Genomic DNA, 20,198 nt, shown 5'->3' with positions numbered 1-20,198 from the left:
TGACAAAGTTACACTTCAGAAGGTGATGAGCGGGGCACAGCAGATGTTTCCCCATCCAAAGAGCACTGTTCTATGCTACTGGCTTCACAACAGATTAAGACTCTTCGGTTCTGTTCTTATGGCAAACACAAACTTTCTTTTGCATGTCTCACCAAAACACTTTTTCTCCTTGGATATACTCTTGTACTTACAACTAAATGGGAACAGACATGCCACCTGACATACCATACAGTTCATAGGAAAAATAAACACAAAAGAAAGCCAAAAGAAAGGAAATAGGCTTTCTTCACAACACTTGGAGTTAAGACTGGATTTCTCCATGAAGGAGCTCATTTCATTTTCAGAGGGAGGGTTCTGCCATCTGACACACCAACTGATACAGAAGGGTGGATGTCCATGCATGTCAGCTTTACTCCCACTCACATCCTACCAGTATGTGAGGCAGAAGCAGCTTTTAAGTTTCTAGCAAGCATAGAGACATAGGACTCTTCATGAAGTCTTGTACAGAGACCAACATTATTTCTTACATGTTCTAAGTGTTAAAGTGGTATGAACAGCTTCCCTCCAATCTAGCAGGCTGGAAGATTCCCTTGTTGTGAAAACAAACCAACGCCACACTACCTTTGCAGTGCTCCAGGTAGGCATGAAGCTGGGTACTGGAAGACAAACAGTCACTCTCAATATAGGGAACAAAGGAGAATTTTTCCAGAGTGGGAGAGATCCGCTCCTGTTGTCGCCGTGGTGCCACCGAGGCATGAAGTCCATTGATCTGAACACCTCCTGCTTTGAGGCTATCAAGACAGCGGTCAACAACAACATCAAAAGCTGAAAGACAGGAAATAAATGTAAGTTTGCATCAAACATCCTAAGGACATTACTCAAGGTGATCATATAAACAGCAGGTGCTACATCAGACTGTTACAGAGGGGTCCGTAGAAAAGGTTGGAGAATAAGAGGGGCCCCTACAGTCCATTCTACTTATTAGGAAGTCAAACATTCACACACAGCACTTGAAGCAATGGCTAAAAGCCCAAGAACAGAAGACATTACCTTCTACATTGTCCTGGTACTGGTACACCTGCTCCTGATGAAGCACAGGGTCAATATACACTGAGCGAATCCTGGTGGGCAATCGTAGACTGCGCCCAGTCTCTGCTAAGACTATCAAGTGTAGCAGGGTGTCAAGGAAGGTTACCCAGTTTCCATTCCACAGAATTTTCCCTGCACTTCCTGCAGAAGAAGAAGGGGAAGCCTGTGATTTCGTCATTCCGTAGATGTGGGAAGCTACTGCTTAACTACAGCCTGCTGTATGCACCCAGCTTCCCCTGTAAACTCCAACAATCAGTCCTACATTGGAAATAACAGCTTTCCTAACGCCCTGTCAACCATTTTAATTGTTTTCCATTATCACACTAAGAACATAGTTACTCCATGAAGCATAGTTAGGTGGATGATTAATACAAACTGAATAAAAAAAAAAACCAAATATTCCTCACTACGCAGTAATCGTGTTCGATCTTTCTTCGACAGAAAGTATTTTCACCTTCACTGTTGCATTCCAGAACACCCTGAAAAGTTGGTCCATAGTTATATCCACGAAGATGCAGCTCTTGGTAAACATCTTCCATCAAGAGGCCAGACTTCGCAGTCACGTTTGCTTGACTCTGAAAGTCAGCCAGCTGGTTATGAAAGTTCTTCAGAGCATCGTTTTCTAGGAGGGAGATCTTCCCTGATGGGCACAGTGGCAAGAATAAGAATCAGTGTCCATACATAATGGATTTGAGGGCACGAACACACACTTCTTTCACTTACCACTCACAGCCAAATTCCCATTCCCTGACACTTCAAAGCTGTGAGAAGCAGGCATGATTCGTACTTCCAGCTGTGTTGATCCTGCAAGAAACATTGAGGAAGATGGTACTGTGAGGTCATTCATTTCCTTCATCCTCCAGCACCATTTCCAGACTCATTCCACACAACAAGGAATAGAGATGGCCATACAATGTGCTACTTGACTAAACAAAGAAGTGAATTCATACAGTCATGTTGCACTCTTCCTTTTATTCCTTCCCCCATGTTCCTCTTCACTTTCTTTTTGTATTTTTGCACTTCCTTCCATTCCTTTCATTACAGTTTTGCAGTTGTGTCAGCACCTCTTACTTACCCTTTTTGGGAAGGATAGTTGCCTGATGGATTGTAACTTCTTCAAACATAACAGCTGTTTGTTCCATGACCATGCCAAGAGATCGTGCCAGAGTTCGCCACGCCAGCACTAAGTACCCAGTTGCTGGGTACAGGACTCTGCCATCAATGCAATGGCCAACCAAGTAATGGTCAGGAGAGTCAGGACTCACATCTGTGAAAGAAAAAACAGCAGTGTAAAAATCAAACAAGATCTTGCAAGCAAGGAGATCTTTCACCCTCAACTTCTGTAAGAGATTCTAGTGGTTTCCCAAACAATCCTGCTTGAAAACATTAAGCTCTTAAAACTACCATCAGTCCAAAACAGGACAATTTCCTTCTCTGTTCCTATTCATTTATTCCATTTCAGAAGTAGATCCAGTCTTTTCGAAATTAAATGAATAAAAATACGTTAAGCTTCAGAATATGGCTTCAAGGATGCTGAGCACCCCTTCAAGTGTCCTTCTCTGAGCTTTATAAAAGTTACTGAATCATTAAGGTTGGAAAAAAATCTCAAAGACCATCAAAACTGTTAACCCACCACCATGGCCACTGATTGATATCCTTAAGTGCCACATTTCCACATTTCTTGAACTCCTCCAGGGACAGTGACTTCACCACCTCCTCCCTGGGCAGCCTGCTCCAATATATTACCACTCTTTCCAGGAATAATTTTTTTCCTAATACCCAATCATGAACCTCTTCTGGTGCAACTTGAGGCCACTATCTTTTTTTTTTCCCCATCAGAATGAAAGCAGGAAAAACAAGAACAGCTACTACAGACAAACATACCGATGTTGTAGACTGAAGCAGACGCAGAGCCTTTGGAACCTGAGGGGAAGTCTTCAGCTTTTGGAACATCCCAGTCTTGGCTGTGGTCCCATTTGATATATGGAGAAATGAGAGGTGTTCCCACAGGGACAGGGTATTCCACAGGTGGGAACAAGTTATTTCCAAGAACATTTATCCTACAAAGACAAAAAGCATTAAGACAGTTGGAAGGAAAAAGAAAAGTATTTAAAGTCTGATCACGTTACTTAAAGGTCAGACAGCACTCATTCTTGGGTTCCCCATCTGAGACATCTCCAGGAGTTCCACAAACATTTACTGCAGCCAGATTTGTAATTCTAACTGTCTATGAGATGCAAAGTTTATTTCTAAGAGCCGGTTCTGGGTTTCCAGGCCTCTGGAATGGGACTTCTCTTTGGAAAGTACCCACCCAGCCCAAACAGTCTCTAACCCAAGGCAATGTTTCTTAAGTGAGCATATAAAATACATAAAGCATAGGTGTGAAACCTGTTTTTTCAACAAGTTTGTTGAAGGAGTATTTCAATACTTGTGAGGACACGCATGCTAAAAAGTAGGCCTGAATTCTCTGATACCCTACTCACCCCTGCTCCCTCAGCCTCCTTACCCAGTTAAATGAATCTTTCCAGTCTGCGTTAGGAAGAACTCCAAGTTATTTTTGTGGTCCTTCTTCATCAGAGGTAGAATAGTGCAAGTTGGCTTCAAAGTTCTCCTCAAGATAGCCTGGTCAAGAGTTCAGCAGACACCAGCAGAAGGCATTACTACTTTGTTCCTGATTTGCCCCCTCCTCCACTAAAGAGAAACTGCTTTCTCACACTACTTCTGCAGTTCTGAGACAGGTGCTAGAATATGCACATGTTAACAGGGAAGAACCAGCACAGCACAATACCCTTCCAGCCACCCAAGAAACTCCATGTCTTGCAAGGAAGTAATTTAGCAGAATGTCATGAATATTACATACAAGTCTCTCTTTCCCAAACAAATTGCCACTTTGATTCCACACAGGCGGCCTGTTAGTCTTGAATTTTTCCCCTCTGCCCTGCTTTATGCAGGCACTCAATTCAGTCCAAACAATCATGCATTTTCCTTACTGCACAGTTTGGAGAGTAACTACCACCTATCTGAAATGCACAACAATGAAAGATGGCTATAAATTGAGTGTGTGGATGGGAAGGTGAGAGTGTGTTGGGATCCATTTATTTATTGTTAAACAAAAACCTCTGAAACTGGGGAAGACTTCAGGTACTGCAGGAAGAATACTCTCAGAACTGGAAAAACAACCAACCACAAAACCAAACCAAAACAGCATTCTCCAATTCTTATACCTCCCATCTCCTTCCTTGCAGTAGTATTGATACAGTACTACACTGACATAATCAAATACAATACCTGTAAGAGAGCATGTGGAGCAATCTCCACTACAACAGCATTCTCTGGAATATGCTTCAGGCCTTCATGGAACAGCACAGGATTCACTAGGTTGTTCACATGATACTCTGCAGAGGAATTCCTAGCAAGATCACTCTGCCACTGAGATTCAGGGATAGATGTACTGATCCACCGTGCTGAACGAGGCTTAGGGTGTGGAATGACCTGCAGACAGACAAGGAAGAGAGACAGGAGGAAGAGTTACAGGTCACAGGTCAACAGTAAGACAGGCAAGAGTGAGCAGCCCTTGTTCCCCTCTCGTAGGACTTTTTCTTAGCTTGATTGTTGAAGACATCCTTCAGCTCAAGGTGACAAGACTTCAGATCTTAGGTCTCATAGATGCTCTGTGAGAATTTTCCTCAACCTCTTGAGAAAAGGAACCCACTTAACTCAACACAACCAACCCTGAAATGCAGGTACCCCAGCGTAAGCACGCTTTGATTCAGCAATATTACCTTTTTCAGTGCACTGAGCAGTGCTGGTGCAATGGATGCCATGTAATAGGAATGAAATGCAACTCCGGCGCTGCGCACCTCCTTTGCAAACACCCCATCTTTCTTCAGTTTGGTTACAAACTCAGACACAGAATCCTAAGAAGAATATAAGATAACAAAAAACAACAGCTCACAACATTTTTGGTATGCGTTTGAATGGCTGTACTCCCTACATGCACTTTAACACCTGCCACTTAAGGGCAGTTGTATCTGTAATGAGGTTATTGTCCTCAGCATCATCATTCATCACTCACTATATGCCCATGGCTATATGAATATTCAGCAATCCATAATTACTAGCTCACTGAAGCAATAACATCACTTCCCTTCAGAGAAATTTGGAGTGTTCAAGCATCATGTCCCCTCCCACCACTTTAACCCTGCTTCTCTTTCCAGGCAGCTGAACCTCAACTCAGCTCCATGTTTCCTCCAAACTACAACTTCCAAGGTTCCACTCATAGATGTGGTATGCACTGTATCAGTTCCTTGCTTACCAGAGGCCCCGAAACAGTGACAGTATCCTCAGAGTTGTGACATGCTGGTACCACGTTTGGAGGACAGCGCTGCTTACATTCCTCCCATGTCAGACCTACAGAAGAAGAGTTTGGGTCAAAACAAGGATTTCAAGCAGTGAGCCTCATGAGAGGAGGCAGTCTTAACTGCACTTAACTCAGACATCCTCTTTCTACCCAAAAGTGACTGCAAAAGCAAAATATATTATTCTCATGGCTTTAACACTCTTTTTTATCACTGGGATATTGAGCACAAGAAGAGAAGGAGAATCTTTGGGCCATCCTTTGGTTGAGGAGAATCCAGCTAGAGACCACCCAGGCAAACTCACACAGATCCACAGGCCCTGATGGGATGCACTCACAAGTGCTGAGTAAGTTGGAAGTAGTTATGGCCAAACAGCTCTAAACTGGCTTAAGCCAGCTTAACATATGCAGGATCTGGCCATATGTCACAAAGGAACAAGTCACAGCAGGAGCTTGAATTCAAAGTCTGATTATGAAAATTATGTGCATGCAGCACTCCAAGATCTGTAACAAAATGTAATGTATTTAATATTAAACAAAATAAAGCTGAGTTAGATATGTAGTCCTTTATGGCATCAGTTAAAATAAGAAACCAAGGATTCCAACAAGCAACATAAGACAAATTCACCGCATTAGACCTGCAACAGCTTTCATCTGAAGTGCTCTACTGTTTTTAATTGACTACTGCAGCATTTCTGTTCTCTATTTTTATGGTACCAATAGCCATCTTATTTTTAAACATTTGGGTCATCATAAAGCCACAGAGGACAAACTGATGGGATCAAAGCTCAAGACATCTGAGTAGTTGAACAACCAGTAAGATTTACAGAAACACTGAGTACAGCTTGACCAGGAGAAAGCTTCTTCCTAAGCATTAGGAGGTATAAGCAATTGCTAAGGGTATACCTACCAACAGCAGCCATCCCTCCCGGGGGCAATTTGGCCTCTTTCACACATCGGCCCCTCCAATAAGCAGCAAGAACAGCTTCTTCATGACTTAAGGAATTATCTGCATAGCCACAAGCTAGTTCTCCCACTGAGTGGCCCAAAATCCCATCAGGTTGCAGACCCGCAGCCTTTAGCACATCAATTTGGGCAATCTGCAGGGAAAGGCAGAATCAGTGATTCCAAGCAGGTGTAAGGATACAGACTTTGGACAGACTTTCTTCCTGGCCTCATTGCTTTCCCCTCCCCCCAACAGCAGCTCCAGCCTCAATTTCAAAGCATCTCAAGATTCATTGTTTGGGCCTTTCCACTAGGAAGCTATTTCAAACAACAGGAGGCTGCCAAGAGCATGTTCATGCAAAGCAAGAGCCAAGCCCAGCTTTTCAGTTCACTTTAAAAGCTCTGTCCCTGGTTTACTCTGAGACAATGAATCCCACTTTGACACTCATTCAGAATTAAAGAGACTTCACTGAACATCATTTAGCTCATTCTTAGAGCAAATTTTAGAAGGCATTCTATAGAACCTTGCTCCTTGGCACAGGCATTTACAGAGACATTTAGACATTCTTTAGTCTCTTAGAGAAACTACCCCATATCACACACACAGATCTGTTCACATCAACGTTCCTGCAAGCATCTAGCAAGCAGCAGCTCCCAAAACTGTCAAGGGTGCAACTCACTCTCCTTGAGATCTCAAGCAAGCATCCACCATTTGCTGAGTGCCCAGCACAAACTTCCATTATGAGGTACAAAGCACTACTAATCAGACATGACCCCCTCCTTCCACCACTCGTTTCAGTCTTACCTGTATAGCAGCTAGTCCAACAAAAGCATGGACAGTGTCATCAAAAGTGTTCTCATCTGCATTCAGAAGCAGGTCTGAGACCTTCAGTCCTGTGCTCTTCAAAGCCTCATCTGAGCGCAATATAGACTGGCGAAACAGATCCAATTTCATAAGGCTCAGGCCCATACCTTTCCACTGTGTTCCCATGCCTGCAGGATAAAGCATGAAGAAAATGTGCTTTGGGAACACTCCATAAGATGGGGCAGACCTCACACTTGCTTTGGCAGCGAAAGAATCCTAAGAATAAAGTATTGCACATTTCTAAAACCCTCTAAGTCGGGCAATGCTTTTCCATTCTCCTGGACTTTGCTGTCATCAGAAGACAGACAAGTTGGAAGCATTAGCTAAAACACAGGAAAAACAATTCTCCTACGCATATCACAAGACTGCATGACAGTTCCTTATGCTGAAGAGCAGAAAACAAGATTAGTGCACAAGACCCAACTGCACAAGCTTCAATACTACAGAAGAATGCAGAAACTGTGGCCCCACCTGAGCAGATGTACCAGAGTGGTCTACCAGATGCTTGAACTTGCTGAATCTCTGTTATGTCACTCTCAGTGCCAACTAGTGTGTAGCCCCTGTAGGGCATGGAAGATACAGGAACTGCAGAGATATCACTGAGCAGGCTTAAAAATGGACTGCATCCTCCATGTTTCCTGCTTTCTTCAATTAGTATTTCCACAGCTTCCTGTGTTCTGCCACAAACTTGAACCAGTCTTGGCAAGTTACAAGTCTCTTGAGGCTGACATTTCTTCTCATTTGGCCTCAGAATAACATGAGCATTAGAGCCTCCAAAGCCAAAAGAATTGATGCTGACAAGGCCACCTTTCACCGGTGTTGGTTTGCAAACCACCTTCAAGGAGCCATCGTGTAAAGCAGGAATATCTGGATTTGGATCATTGAAATGAAGATTTGGAGCCCACAGTCCATGTTCCAGAGAAAGAATGACCTGAAAGACAGAACAGAATACTCTGTGCTCCACATTTTCTCACAACAAACGTTCTTTCGATGTCAGTGTTTTTCTGTCAATGACTGCGTAGCATACAACAAAGCATCTCCACTTATGTTTGTACAGAGACCCTTCACAGACTGACACCAAAGTCAAAGTGGTAGTACCTACTTCATCTAGGCAAGTTTTAAGGCTGTGCAGAGAGTCAGTGGTTAATGGTTTTAAGCTCAGCTTCCAGATCCTTCCTAACTGGAAAGCTATGCGGTCTTGCTCTAAAGTCTTGCCTGGCTGCTAAAAATACCATATCTTCTTTCTCCTCTTTCAGATAACACTGCTGTCAATAAAAAGCTATCAATCCAGCAGGGACAGCAGCTAGCCCTCTGCTAAGCAGTTTGGCAGCCATGGTTGAGAGATGACTGTCTGCTTTCAGCAGCAGTTAGTAGGTTGGTTGCTGACAATCAGTTATTCAAGCTGGTAGCCTCATCCCAAAGAACTCACTTGGCTCCTCACCAACATGAGAGACAGAGGAGACAAACAGCCCAAGGAATTAACTACTCTTCTGGCACCGGAAACCCCAAACTTTTACCTTTGATTATTGCAACCTCTCCCCTAAGTCCCTTAGCCCTCTGTGTTTTCCCTCACAAGCCATGTGTTACCTTGGCTAATGCAGCAAGCCCAGAGGCAGGCTCTGGATGACCCATGTTTGACTTGGTTGATCCAATTAACAGAGGCTCTCTCTCACACTGGCAGAAGACATTTACAATGCCATTTACTTCTTGCGGATCTCCAACCTAGCAAGAAAATAATCAGAACGATTAATACTTTCAGAACACACCAGAAAAGAAAAATCTAAGGTCTGTGTGCAATCCAGAAGTAGAAGAAAGAAATGCAATTCCTTCATCTTCATTTTGAAAGAACAAAGAACCACCTTATGGGAAAGTGTGGGAAGAGACGCAAGGGAAGAAAGACCCCAAAAACCAAAAAGCCCATGCTGACCTTGGTGCCTGTCCCATGAGCTTCAACATACTCCACATCTCCAGGCTTGATACCACATTCTCTGTACAGAGAACCAACCAGCTGCTGCTGCATCTCTCCAGATGGGAATGTCACACCTAGGACCAGAACTGTCATCAATTCCTCTCCCCCACCAGAAGCTTCCTGTTCTGATTTAGCACCATTCAATAGGTTGGGCCTATCAGGTCCAGAAGAAAAAGATATTTTTTCAAGGCTGTGCAACAAACAGTTAGCCTCTTGGGCTCTTAGGAAGAAGAGCCAAAGACCCAGAAACTGAACTAAACCAGTGCCTTAGAGTACCACAGGAAGATACCACTTAACAGAATATGCTATGTTTATGGCGAGCAAAACGTGTGAGACTTGGCATCTCCAAGAGCGAGAGAAACAGGGCAGTGGCAGAAAAAGAGCCTTCCAGTCATAGTATTTATATTTCTACAGCCTGAGGAAGGCTATGCCAGCAACAGGACTCTCCTCTTACTCACCACTTTCATTCCTTTACAAAATAGGGTCCTGAACTTTTTGTATTATCAAAGTTGAAAACAAACAAACACAAACCAAACAACAAATGAAAAACCTCACACATCTAATGAAGAGAAAACCCACAGTATCCCTTCTTTGACGACAAAGACTGCAGACTCAACAGTTCTGTAGGTATCTCAGTTTTCAGAGACAAAGACTCACCTTGCTCCTTAAAGCCATCAGTGTTACTCCCAGCATTGACTATAGTGGCATAGACGCGTTTAGCCATGGATTTCTTGGTCAAGAGCACAACAACAACAGCTTCAGAGCGACAATACCCATTTCCTGAGAACAGAGACAGAACATGTCATGAAACTGTTCAGCAGTAAAACCACCACACACTAAGGTCACTTCACTTCTGACCCACTGCTTCAAGTACAATAAATACCCATGCTTAAAAAATTATGTCCTAGATTAGCGTCCACCTCTCATCACAAGTGATGAAAGAAGGTCTCCATCTCTGGATGGAAACTCACTCCCCCCGGCACAGAAATAAATCATACAATTTCTTTCCCACAGGTAATTGTATAGGCTTAAGGGAGCGTGCAACACAGATAAAGTCCATTCATGTTCCAAGCAGAGCACCCAAGGACAACAACTGGACGAGTTATCTGCACTGTTACTACAGTGTTACATCACAGACTCAGCAATAAGTTCATCTCTGACTACAAGGTAATTCTTCATGGTAATGCCTTACCTGAAACATCGAAAGCCTTGCAGGCACCATCAGGACTAAGCATGCCCAGCTTCATGAACTGCACAGAAGTGTTGGGCTTCAGCAGAATGTTGACCCCTCCTACCAGGGCTGCACTGCACTGTCCGTGACGAATTGCTTTATAAGCATTTTCTAAAGCCATGAGACTGGAGGAGCAGGCTGTGTCGATAGTTAAGCTTGGTCCTTAGGAAACAAAAAGGGGGGAAAAAAAATGTGTTTTTTTTTTTTTTAACCGTTAGTTTTCTAGAATTAATCTCCAAAGACTACAGGATAGGATTGCAAGACAAACGCATTAAAAAAAGTATTAAGTAATCAGAAGATTACAGGTAATCTTTATACACCAGGGGACAAGATTGACCACTTCTCCTGCTTGCCACTTAATAACAGATTTGTATGGAATTAAAAAAAGAAAAGCCCACACTTTGGCTTTAGGGGTACCTTTCAAACTTTCTTCTCCATCTCCATCAAATAAAAAGTCATGTAGGCAAATAACACCCCTTCCCTATTCACAGCAGTGAAAAGTCACTCCTGCTTCCTCATGCTATCCTTGCCTCCTCTCCAGAGTGACTCCCATCCCTCTGTCTTCAAATCCACACACAATTCAAGCCACATCTATACCATTAGTCAATTTCAGGCTGGTGCCTCCCCCATTTTTCTCACCAGTCAGTTTGCCTCCGAGCTTGCTGACTTCTACAGTTCAATACCAACCAGCAGCCTAAAGGCAGATAAAAGATCTCCTGATATCTTTCAGATGGATCTCAGCTACAGCCATCTTCAGCAGCTGAAGTACAAAGCCTGATAATGATTCTCAACACAGTTACATCACAGTTTTCACTCCTCACATGCCACTTTACAGCAGTTGCAGGCTGGCTTTTCATCCTAAAGGAGTCTGTGTCACCACATCCCTGCCACTCCCCCAGAGGAGCAGCTGTACAACCATGCTGAAACTGCAGTTGCTGATCAGCAAGTATTGACAGGTCTGGGGGCACTTACCTGTAAAATCATAGAAGTAAGAAATCCTGTTGGCAAGCATAGCACGCTGGCAGCCAGTCATACTGTATCCCAAAAGCTCTTCTGGATCTTGGCTAAGGGCTTCAGCAGCTTCTGAGCCACTTGCACCAACCCATACACCCGTGTCTGTGCCACGGAGGGCAGTTGGATTAATGCCTGCAGGGATATTGGCAAGTAGATTACAGCTGACAAACTCGTAATGAGAGGAAAATTGGGGAGGTATCAGGTACAGGTGGCACAAAGTAATGAAACACAGCTTTATACTATCCCTTTCAGGTAGGCGTGCAGCATCCTTCTCTTGCATACAGGTACCTTTTTACCTACTTCAGTAATAGACCTTCTACAGAGCTCCTGTTTGTTCAATCTGTTTATTACAACAGTCCACCAGAACTTTGCTATTGGCCAAAACATACTGAGCCCTGTATGTGCATATACACACATATATACAGGTATCAGATAGATAGCTTTTCAACTTAGACGGGCATGGCAAGAGTCTTATGTAGAAGTGTACAACTATGAGTAAGTGTTGATCAGATAAGCTAAAAACCAAACTTCTAGCATGAAGAAAAGTGAGAAAGCTGCAGCGCATGGAATGTCTTGAGCACACAACACCTATCTCTGTACACAAGTAAAGCCCAGATGTGGAGTATAAGAAAGAAAAGAGAAATTCTCGGGCACAAAAGCCAACAAGTTGGAACAAGAAATAACTGTGCTCTAACAACTGCATGGAAAACTCAACCTGCACCAATCTCTGCTGTTTCTTCTTTGTGCTGCAGGATCCTGGAGACAAGCAGATTATTCAAGCCCTGGGACTGAGGCTCAGCAGTAGAGCAGGAAGCGTTAATTTGTCATTAACGGTGAGCCGGTTACAACTTTTTCCATGTCTTCTTATGTTCAGACATGAAACTAATTAACACAAAGAATTATCTTCTTGGCTCTGTGGGCACGTAACTAAAAAGCTTAAGGCTCTGGCAGTGAGAGAAAGGAGGTTCCTGCTCCTGGAAGCACAATGCCCAGCAAACCTTCTGCAAACCATGGATAAAAATTCTCATGGAGTCATCTTTCCTCTGCTCCACAGTTACCCCTTGTGCCTTTAACAAAGGGACCTGTCACAGAATATTACAGTAGAGCCGGAGCGTAGGGACATCAACACACAAAAAACTCTCGTGCTGTTGGCTGTTTAAATGTTTCTGTAGTAATGGTTCCACTGTATGAGACCAGTGGAGGTTTTCTGGCAGTCAGCGCAGATTTCCTAATTCAAGCTCTGGAGAAAATGGCTTTTGTTCTAACCCTTGTAACCAGTTCTTTGGCCTCCTCTCTGCTGTGAGGGCTTTCTCTCGTTAGTGATCTCATCACACAGGTGCATGTCTGCTGCCTACAAGCAATACAGCACATTTCTCCCTCTTCAGTCACCCATCTGCTTACCTCCATCCAAAATAGCTTCATAAGAAACTTCCAACAACAAGCGAAGCTGAGGATCCATTGTATGAGCTTGTTTGGGGTGGACCCCAAAGAAGGAGGCATCGAATTTTTTTATGTCCTTGAGCTTTCCATTTCTTTTGGGCAGTCCATAAATCCCTGAGAAGAAAAGTTTGACACCACATCACAGATTGCATCAGTTTAGAGGCAGCTACCAGCTGAGACAGAGCATGGGATGACCACAGCTGATCTCAACTACACATGAAACGTTACTCGCTGCATAAAACCTATCCACCCATCTCTCTTAATCTCATCTGGAAATTAAAACGCTGCATTAACAAAAACAATGGTGATTTTTAAAGACTGTTCTGGATATGGCAGCAAAAGGCACCTACCTGACAGTAAGCATTTGAACTTGGATAAGGTGTGCCAAGTGCACACACTGACTCGGTGGTTCCAGTTAGAATAAAAACAACAGCTACTTTTCACTTCTGCATATCCCTGGCTTGATTTCAGGAGGATAATCAGACAGAAAAGAACATTCTAAAAAGCCACAAGGCACAGACATGGAGTCCCCCAGCTACTTCTGAACCCACAAAAAGAGCAAAGAAGCCCCATTGCCACTGTTGCCAGTAGCAGGTCCAGGAATCACACTGCGCAGCTGCTGTGCCAGAAGCATGCTTTTCCCTAGAAGCAAACTACATATTATTTACTAGCCATGACTGTGGGATATGACTATAAAATGCGTATTTAAGGCTTCTATGGAAGTATTTTGTTCCTGGACTCCTTGGCCATGTGTCTGAAGTGAATTAAAATGCTCCGGCAGGGTTTTGCGCCTGATTAATCTTTTCCTTGCACAGGATAATTCCTCCGAAAAGCTCTGAGCTCTGAAGGGAAAGACAATAAGCACTCACCTGGCTTCCACCTCCGATCGTCCTCTGTGACCATATCAACCCCATTGAGCAGGTTCTCCCAAAACTCTTGTAAGTTCTCAGACTCCGGCAGCTTTCCTGCTATGCCTGCGATCACCACGTCTTCCATCTCTGAACTTCTCCCTGTTACTGAGATCCAAGAAAGCAGTAAGACTCGTAGGACTTCACACAGAAGAAGAATAGCTTTCCTGCCTTCCTAACGTGTTGTGACAAACAAGTGGACCGGTGGGAGGAAACACCCACACAGAAGCAGCCCGGGGAGCCTCTAGAACAAAAAGATATCCCAAGTAATCAAATGGCCTGCAGGATTTGTGGAGACTGTGGGGATGAGAGAACTGAAGGAGTGCTGGGCCCTGAGAACCAGCAGCTCCTACAGGAATAGGTCTACCTCTAAAGAGCAGCTCTGCCTTTGGTAAAGTCAGCAGAGAAGAAAGATTAACATGCTGGAGCAGAGGTGGGTGGGGAAATTATGAAATACATATAGTAAAATACATAATTACAAGGCAAACCTTGCAAGCAGCAAAACAAGTTCTACGATCATTCCAAAGTGAAATACTAACTTAAGAATCAATAATCAAAAAGCCTGGTGGAGGAAACAGAAAAAAAAAAAAAAAAAATCAGATGGAAAAAAAAAACCACACACAGATTCCAGTGCAGCTTAGCACTGTTTTGAATACCTGACATGAGAAGTTTTATATGCAAAACATTTCATAGAGCACTGAACTCTTTGCTGCTGTACTTAGGAGACTGGGAAGGAGGAACCAAGTGCCTGGGACAGAGAGGGCAGCTCTAAAAGAAGTGGTGGCACAAAGGACCTGGATTCTGGATGGGGAAATACCTTACTGATAGTCCCAAGGAATATGCATTCTGAAAGCCCGTGCTGTACAACACAAGAGAGCACCATGCCACACAGCACAACCAGCCATCCATGGAGTGGTTGGAGTTGGAAGGGACCCCTGAAGGCCACCTGGTCCAACCTCCCTGCAGTGAGCAGGGACACCCCCAGCTCCATCAGTGCTCAGAGCCCCATCCAGATCACAGAACCAACTGGGAGCTCATAGCACAGTCAATGAACAAGGCTTATTCTGCATTACATTAAAAATGCATTAACTAAGCATAAAGGAGGCGAGTTAACCTGATGTTCCAGTTAAGCTCACATTATAGCTAGTAGACCCTACGTAGACAAGTGAGATGCATATCTATTTTCCTCCTCTATGTACACACGTGGTTGCATGAACAAAAGACATAGTAAGCATTCACAACACTTCCTCAAGTCCTTCTGCAAAGTAGAGGAAAATATCCTGCAGAGTTGGCGTGTGGGATTCTTAAGAAATAAAAAAAAAAAACCACAATGAAAACGGAGTGCTGGAAGTCTGCTTTAATAGTTTTGAAGGAGATGCTTTGAGATGGAAGACCTGACGTTGGATTTCTGGTGCAGACCATGCCCCATAGGGCCATGTTGGTACCTCCTCCTCTGTAGGACAGCATCACTGGGTACTCTGAGACAAATGCTTGGATGGAGAGCTGTTTTTCTAACCCAAGAAGTTTCACTGGGGAATGTTTTTCCACAGAAACTGCTGGGTTCTCTGAGCAAGAAATAGGCCTGGCGTGGCTCACAGCATCACACCTGCCTGGTGACCCCACAGCCCTCTGCTTCGCCCAGCTTTTGTGGCAGTACAGCACACACACCATCCTTTGCTGGATCCCTCATACTCCTCTTTCCTTCAGTGCTTATCTCCATTCAGATCTGTGGAGTAACTGTGGAATTATGCAATGCTCTGAGGCAGAAGAGCTGTTACCTCACCCAGCCCACTCCTCCTGGGAGCAGAACCCAAAGTGCTCTCCGAAGGACATCTGGGATTTCTCAGCCTTGCGTTAAATACTGCAGACAACACCATTTCCATTCCACGCTGAGCATTCACTCAAGAAGGGTAACAGCAAGGGCCAAGTGCTTAATGGCCTTAATGGGGAAATACACCCCAAAAGCAAAGCCTGTGGTACCAGGCCCAGCCCGCTCCGCTCTCTCCCCTCACAAAGCTCTACCGGGTCAGTGCTACTGCTGGGGTCAGCACAAGGCCTGGAAGACTAAACAGAAGCCCACAGCTCTGCTACACACCCAGCAGTTCTGCAGAGAAATAATGGATCTGGGCACGGAGCACACAGGCCAGGCATGATACAAGAGCCACACACAGCAATAACAGCTCGGTTCTACACCTCACCTTCCGAGGTAATGATCTCTAAGGGGAGAAATGCTGCGTATCAGAAGACTGAAACGTCCCATCTGAGACTGTCCCTTCCTCCAGAGCACCAGCAGTGCTCCATCCACGCACGGCCAACCCCGACACGGCACTGCTCTGACACAGTGAAGCAGTGGAACCCACTGTCAAAGCCCTTTTCGCAGCGCGGTATGAGCACAGTTGAGCAAAACTGTGTCAGAGGCAGCGAGAAATAAGATGCTGTGGTAATCAAAAATGCAGAATAAAGGCCAGGAAGTTAATTTCAGCTGGGTAAGTGGGCAATAAGAGCCACAACGTAAGGGTTTATGCACACGGAGAACTGGACAAAGAGCTCCAGGTGCCCGGTGGGATAACACACAGGTTGTGGAGCTGCTGGCACGCAGTCCAGGTGGTTTACTGCAGAAAACCAGTGGGAAGTGAAGGAATCGTGAATGAAGCAATCCTTGATTAAACAGCGATTCAAGCAGATGTTACAGCTACCCGTGATGTCCTTGGACTTCCCTCATGAACAGGTGTGCTATGTTGATGTCTGACACTGCCCCAGATGGTACATTCCAGTGCTTCCATGTACCCCACGCTCACCCTTCTCTGTAGGTCCCCTTTAGATGGCACTCAGTACTCAGTGTTTGAAGCTGCTGACAGCAGCGGGAAAGAAAGTTCTTTCTATACCTGCTTTAGAGGTGATTTGATATCAGGAAATATACATAAGGCATCGTTCCCATTCCGTTTGAGAAGCAAGGCAAACAGCAGTGGGTCAGGGAAGGAGAGCAAGGAAGATGGAGTGATAAATGGGATGCTCCAGATCCTTAAGGCTGTGTTTTGTTGGACCCAACCAGGCATCCAGCACCCATTTTCTCCTGTTTGCCCTGTGGTTTCCATAGACAAAACACCAAAGCCTCGAACGTAGCAGCAGTAACCTCGTTTAGGTTTAACCATCACCTCACTGGATTTACACAATATCTTTTCTTGCAACGATATTGCATTGCTGACTCATTCCATTTGAGACCAGTAATAACTAACCATCCCTTCTGGTGTTATTGACTAGTAACAGCTTTCATCATTTTACACTCGTGCTCTGGTTATCTGCCTCCCACGTTGGCTGCCTGACACGGTGGGTTTGTTCCAGTACTCTAAACCAAGAAGAAAAGTGTTAATCGTTGTTACCACCACCTCAGCAGCTCCATAGCTGAGATTGGAGGAGAGGAAAGAGGAGAGGACAGCTCAATTTCACACTTGTACCCAACTCACCCATCTCCTAAGAGAACAGTTTTCTTATCCTGCCCTACCTACGTTCAGTAAGGGCCGTTGGAAGGGAGGAAGAAAGCACAGAGACAACAAAAGAGCTCCCAGATCCTGCTTTGCTGTCACTGTGGTGGAACAGAATCCTCAGCACCACTTCTGTGCCGCCAACCCCGGGCAGCCCCGACCTGCTGGCATCTCCCAGCTGCTCCTTCAGCACAGACAGTGACCGAAGGTTTGCTTCCTAAGCTCATAAATCTGCCTGCATCCTAGCCCAGCTTTCCTCACATCTCCAATTATCATTCATAAAAGGTAGGATTCAAACTACCACTTCACAGGAGCATCTCCCTGCGGGGAGCTGTGAGGCCCGTCTCCCAAAATAAAACTCCACAGATCAGAAGCAAACAGGGAATGCTTTTCATCTCATCGGGCTGATGTCAATCTGTGCATCACAGCTTCAACTCCACAAAGACCTTTTCAGCGTCCCTTCCTGCTTGCAGGCAGGATCTGCACCATCGGCCACGAGACGGATGGAAAAGCGGTGGTGCATTTTTGTATTCAAAACAGCACTTCTTGTCTGGAAGCACAGCCAGGCGCGGGACTGCCAGGCGAGAAAGGCAGGTGAGGTTACACTCACGGAACCGAAGCAGCCCTGTTGATTTCCCAGCCATCAGATCGGCGTTACACCAACAGTCCCCAACACCGCTTTGCCACCATCGGTTTTGGAAACCCCTCTTTGTAACCGCTCTCCCTGCAGAGCCTTTGTCCTCCACGCTCACTAAACGCGGCCTTTCAACGCGTGCCATTATTCCCAATTTGCTTTAAGGAGCGCACAGCTCACGAAGGTCGCCTTTTGTTCCAATGGATCCACATTTTTTTTCCTCCCTTTCGTTTGTAAAGGCTCCGAATTATTCATATAAATGGGTGCAACGCAGCTCCTTTCGGTGTAAGCGCTACAATAAAGCTGTAAGCCTGGTAAAACCCGCGCTCTGGAGCTGGAAGAGGGCAGGGGCTGCTCCCCCAATGCCAGGGGAGGGAAATGAAACCTGAGCGAGGACGGCAGAAGGCAGCAATCACGACCCGGCCGGAACCACAGCATCCAAAGCAGAGAGGGGTAAAAAATAAAAAAAAAAATAAAAAAAATAAATCAATGGGTTATAGATTAAAAAAAAGGGTGTGTGCGGGGGATGCTGCACCGATCCGAGCCTTCCCGAGAGCTGCACGCACCGAACTCTCCGCTCTCAGCCTTCCCCGCCGCTACTCCGCACCTCACGGCGGGCCGAAGCCGCTCCGGGCCCCGCTCAGCACCGCCCGCCCCTCCGCATCGCCCCCCGCGCAGCTCCAGCGCTCGGCAGGAAAGCGAGCGGCGCTCACCGCCCGCGGCCCGGCCCGGCCCGGCCCTCCGCCAAGATGGCCGTGCGCCGGCAGCACAATGCGCGGCTCGGCCCCCCAACCGCACCGCATCGCACCGCCCCGCCGCCGGGGAGCGGCCTCGGCGCCGCCGCGTTGTGCCGCGGGAGAGAAGGCCGCGCCGGGTTCGGGGAGCCGGGCGCCACGAGGCGGCTGCGCGGAACCTTCTCGTTCTCCGGGGGAGGGACCGCACGGAGCCGGCCCGGCGCGGCCGCGGGGCGCTGAGGAAGGAGCGGAGGCCGCGGCGGTCCGGCCGGTACCTGCGTAGCGCGGACGGTTCGTGCCGGGAGGATCCGGGCGGGGCGGGGCGCGCTCTCCGCGGGGATTCGGGCGCTGCGGAGGCCGCCGGTGCCGGGCTGCGGACGGCCGATGCTCCGCGCTCTCCTCACTGTCTCCCTCTAGCTCCCACCGCTATTTAAGCAGCCACCACCTCCGGCGGCCACGCCACATGGGCTGACGGTTTACTCCTCGCCGCAGTCCAATGAGAGCCGGGGCAGTGCCGCCCTGAGCCGGCCCCGGGGTGATGCCAGCCCCTGCCCGCCGGAGCCGTTCCGCGGGAGGGGGAGGGGACGGAGGAGGAGAAGGAGGAGGGCGAGGAGGAGGACGACTGGGGGGGGTTCCCGGGCACACCGGGGCGGACACCGGAGGGCAGCGAGCCGAGCCCCGCCCCGCCCCCTGGCCGCGCTCCGCCGCTCCCGAGCGCTCCGCCGCCGCCTCCGCGCCCCTCCGCTCGCACTGAGGGGGGCGGGGGGAGGCGCTGCCGCACCGGGCCGAGCCGAGGCGCACAAAGGGAAAGGGACGCGCAGTGCCGGGCCGGCACCCAACGCGGGGGCGGGGAAGAGTGGGCGGGGGCGCGGCCGTGCCAATGGCGGAGCCCGTGGGGGTGTTGCTAGGCGATAAGGCGATGTGGTGACTGCGGAGGGGACGGCCGAGGCCGCCGGCGGCGGAGCGAGCGGCGCTGGGCCGCTTTCCGGCGGTCGTTCACCCCGGCGGAGCGCGGCGCCGAGGTTACCACAGGTCAGCGGGCACGCCGGCCGGGGATGCGCTGCCCCGTGCTGGGCCCGCCGCCCCGATCCGTGCTCACACGGCGGTGGGGCCTCCAGGGACCGCGGCTCGGATGTCTGCCTTTCGGTCGGCAGAAGCGGGATGCCGAAGGCGCCCACCTGCTGTGGAGCGGCCCTGCTCAGTGCGGGGGGCCGGGCGGGGTGAGCTGTGAGGCGAGTTCTGCCTTCCTCTGTGGTCGGCTGGAATCATTGCTTATAGGATCTCCTTTCTTTGCACAAGCCGGTAGTAGCCGCGGTGCCACTTCGCCACCCTTCTTTGCCATCTGTTTTTTAGATCAATGAACTATTTGTTAATATTTTGGTCATAATAGAAAGCTGTGAGAATTCGCCCCCTCCGTTTAGTGCACAGCTCAACCTCCCCATGGGATCCCAGTGTTATCGCCGTGTTACTTATCGTTGTTACCGCTTGTTGTTAATGTTCAGCATACTGAGAATCACGGGATGGTTGGAG

General features: G+C 47.1%; 1 protein-coding gene across 1 annotated transcript in view; it reads right to left on the bottom strand.

Moving 5' to 3' along the window:
* The window catches only part of FASN (fatty acid synthase), a 36,114-nt gene extending 17,041 nt beyond the window's left edge, over positions 1-19,073 (bottom strand). Inside the window, exons 1-21 of the mRNA NM_205155.4 lie at positions 18,944-19,073; positions 13,780-13,926; positions 12,872-13,024; positions 11,429-11,602; positions 10,418-10,618; positions 9,883-10,005; positions 9,184-9,299; positions 8,844-8,978; positions 7,728-8,187; positions 7,197-7,384; positions 6,357-6,546; positions 5,405-5,499; positions 4,872-5,006; positions 4,378-4,581; positions 3,596-3,711; positions 2,974-3,149; positions 2,165-2,356; positions 1,813-1,893; positions 1,544-1,729; positions 1,051-1,230; positions 622-825 (exon numbers count right to left, since the gene is read on the bottom strand). Of these exons, the coding sequence (NP_990486.3) occupies positions 622-825; positions 1,051-1,230; positions 1,544-1,729; positions 1,813-1,893; positions 2,165-2,356; positions 2,974-3,149; positions 3,596-3,711; positions 4,378-4,581; positions 4,872-5,006; positions 5,405-5,499; positions 6,357-6,546; positions 7,197-7,384; positions 7,728-8,187; positions 8,844-8,978; positions 9,184-9,299; positions 9,883-10,005; positions 10,418-10,618; positions 11,429-11,602; positions 12,872-13,024; positions 13,780-13,906 (3,436 nt within the window). The 5' untranslated portion in view covers positions 13,907-13,926; positions 18,944-19,073. The remainder of the gene's footprint in view (positions 1-621; positions 826-1,050; positions 1,231-1,543; positions 1,730-1,812; positions 1,894-2,164; positions 2,357-2,973; positions 3,150-3,595; positions 3,712-4,377; positions 4,582-4,871; positions 5,007-5,404; positions 5,500-6,356; positions 6,547-7,196; positions 7,385-7,727; positions 8,188-8,843; positions 8,979-9,183; positions 9,300-9,882; positions 10,006-10,417; positions 10,619-11,428; positions 11,603-12,871; positions 13,025-13,779; positions 13,927-18,943) is intronic.
* Positions 19,074-20,198: the final 1,125 nt, after the last annotated feature.

The sequence above is a fragment of the Gallus gallus genome, chromosome 18, assembly GCF_016699485.2.
Source record: "Gallus gallus isolate bGalGal1 chromosome 18, bGalGal1.mat.broiler.GRCg7b, whole genome shotgun sequence".
In the NCBI taxonomy this organism is placed as follows: domain Eukaryota; kingdom Metazoa; phylum Chordata; class Aves; order Galliformes; family Phasianidae; genus Gallus; species Gallus gallus.
The sequence above is the reverse complement of the archived record's forward strand: the minus strand, read 5'-3'. Positions and strand labels throughout refer to the sequence as shown.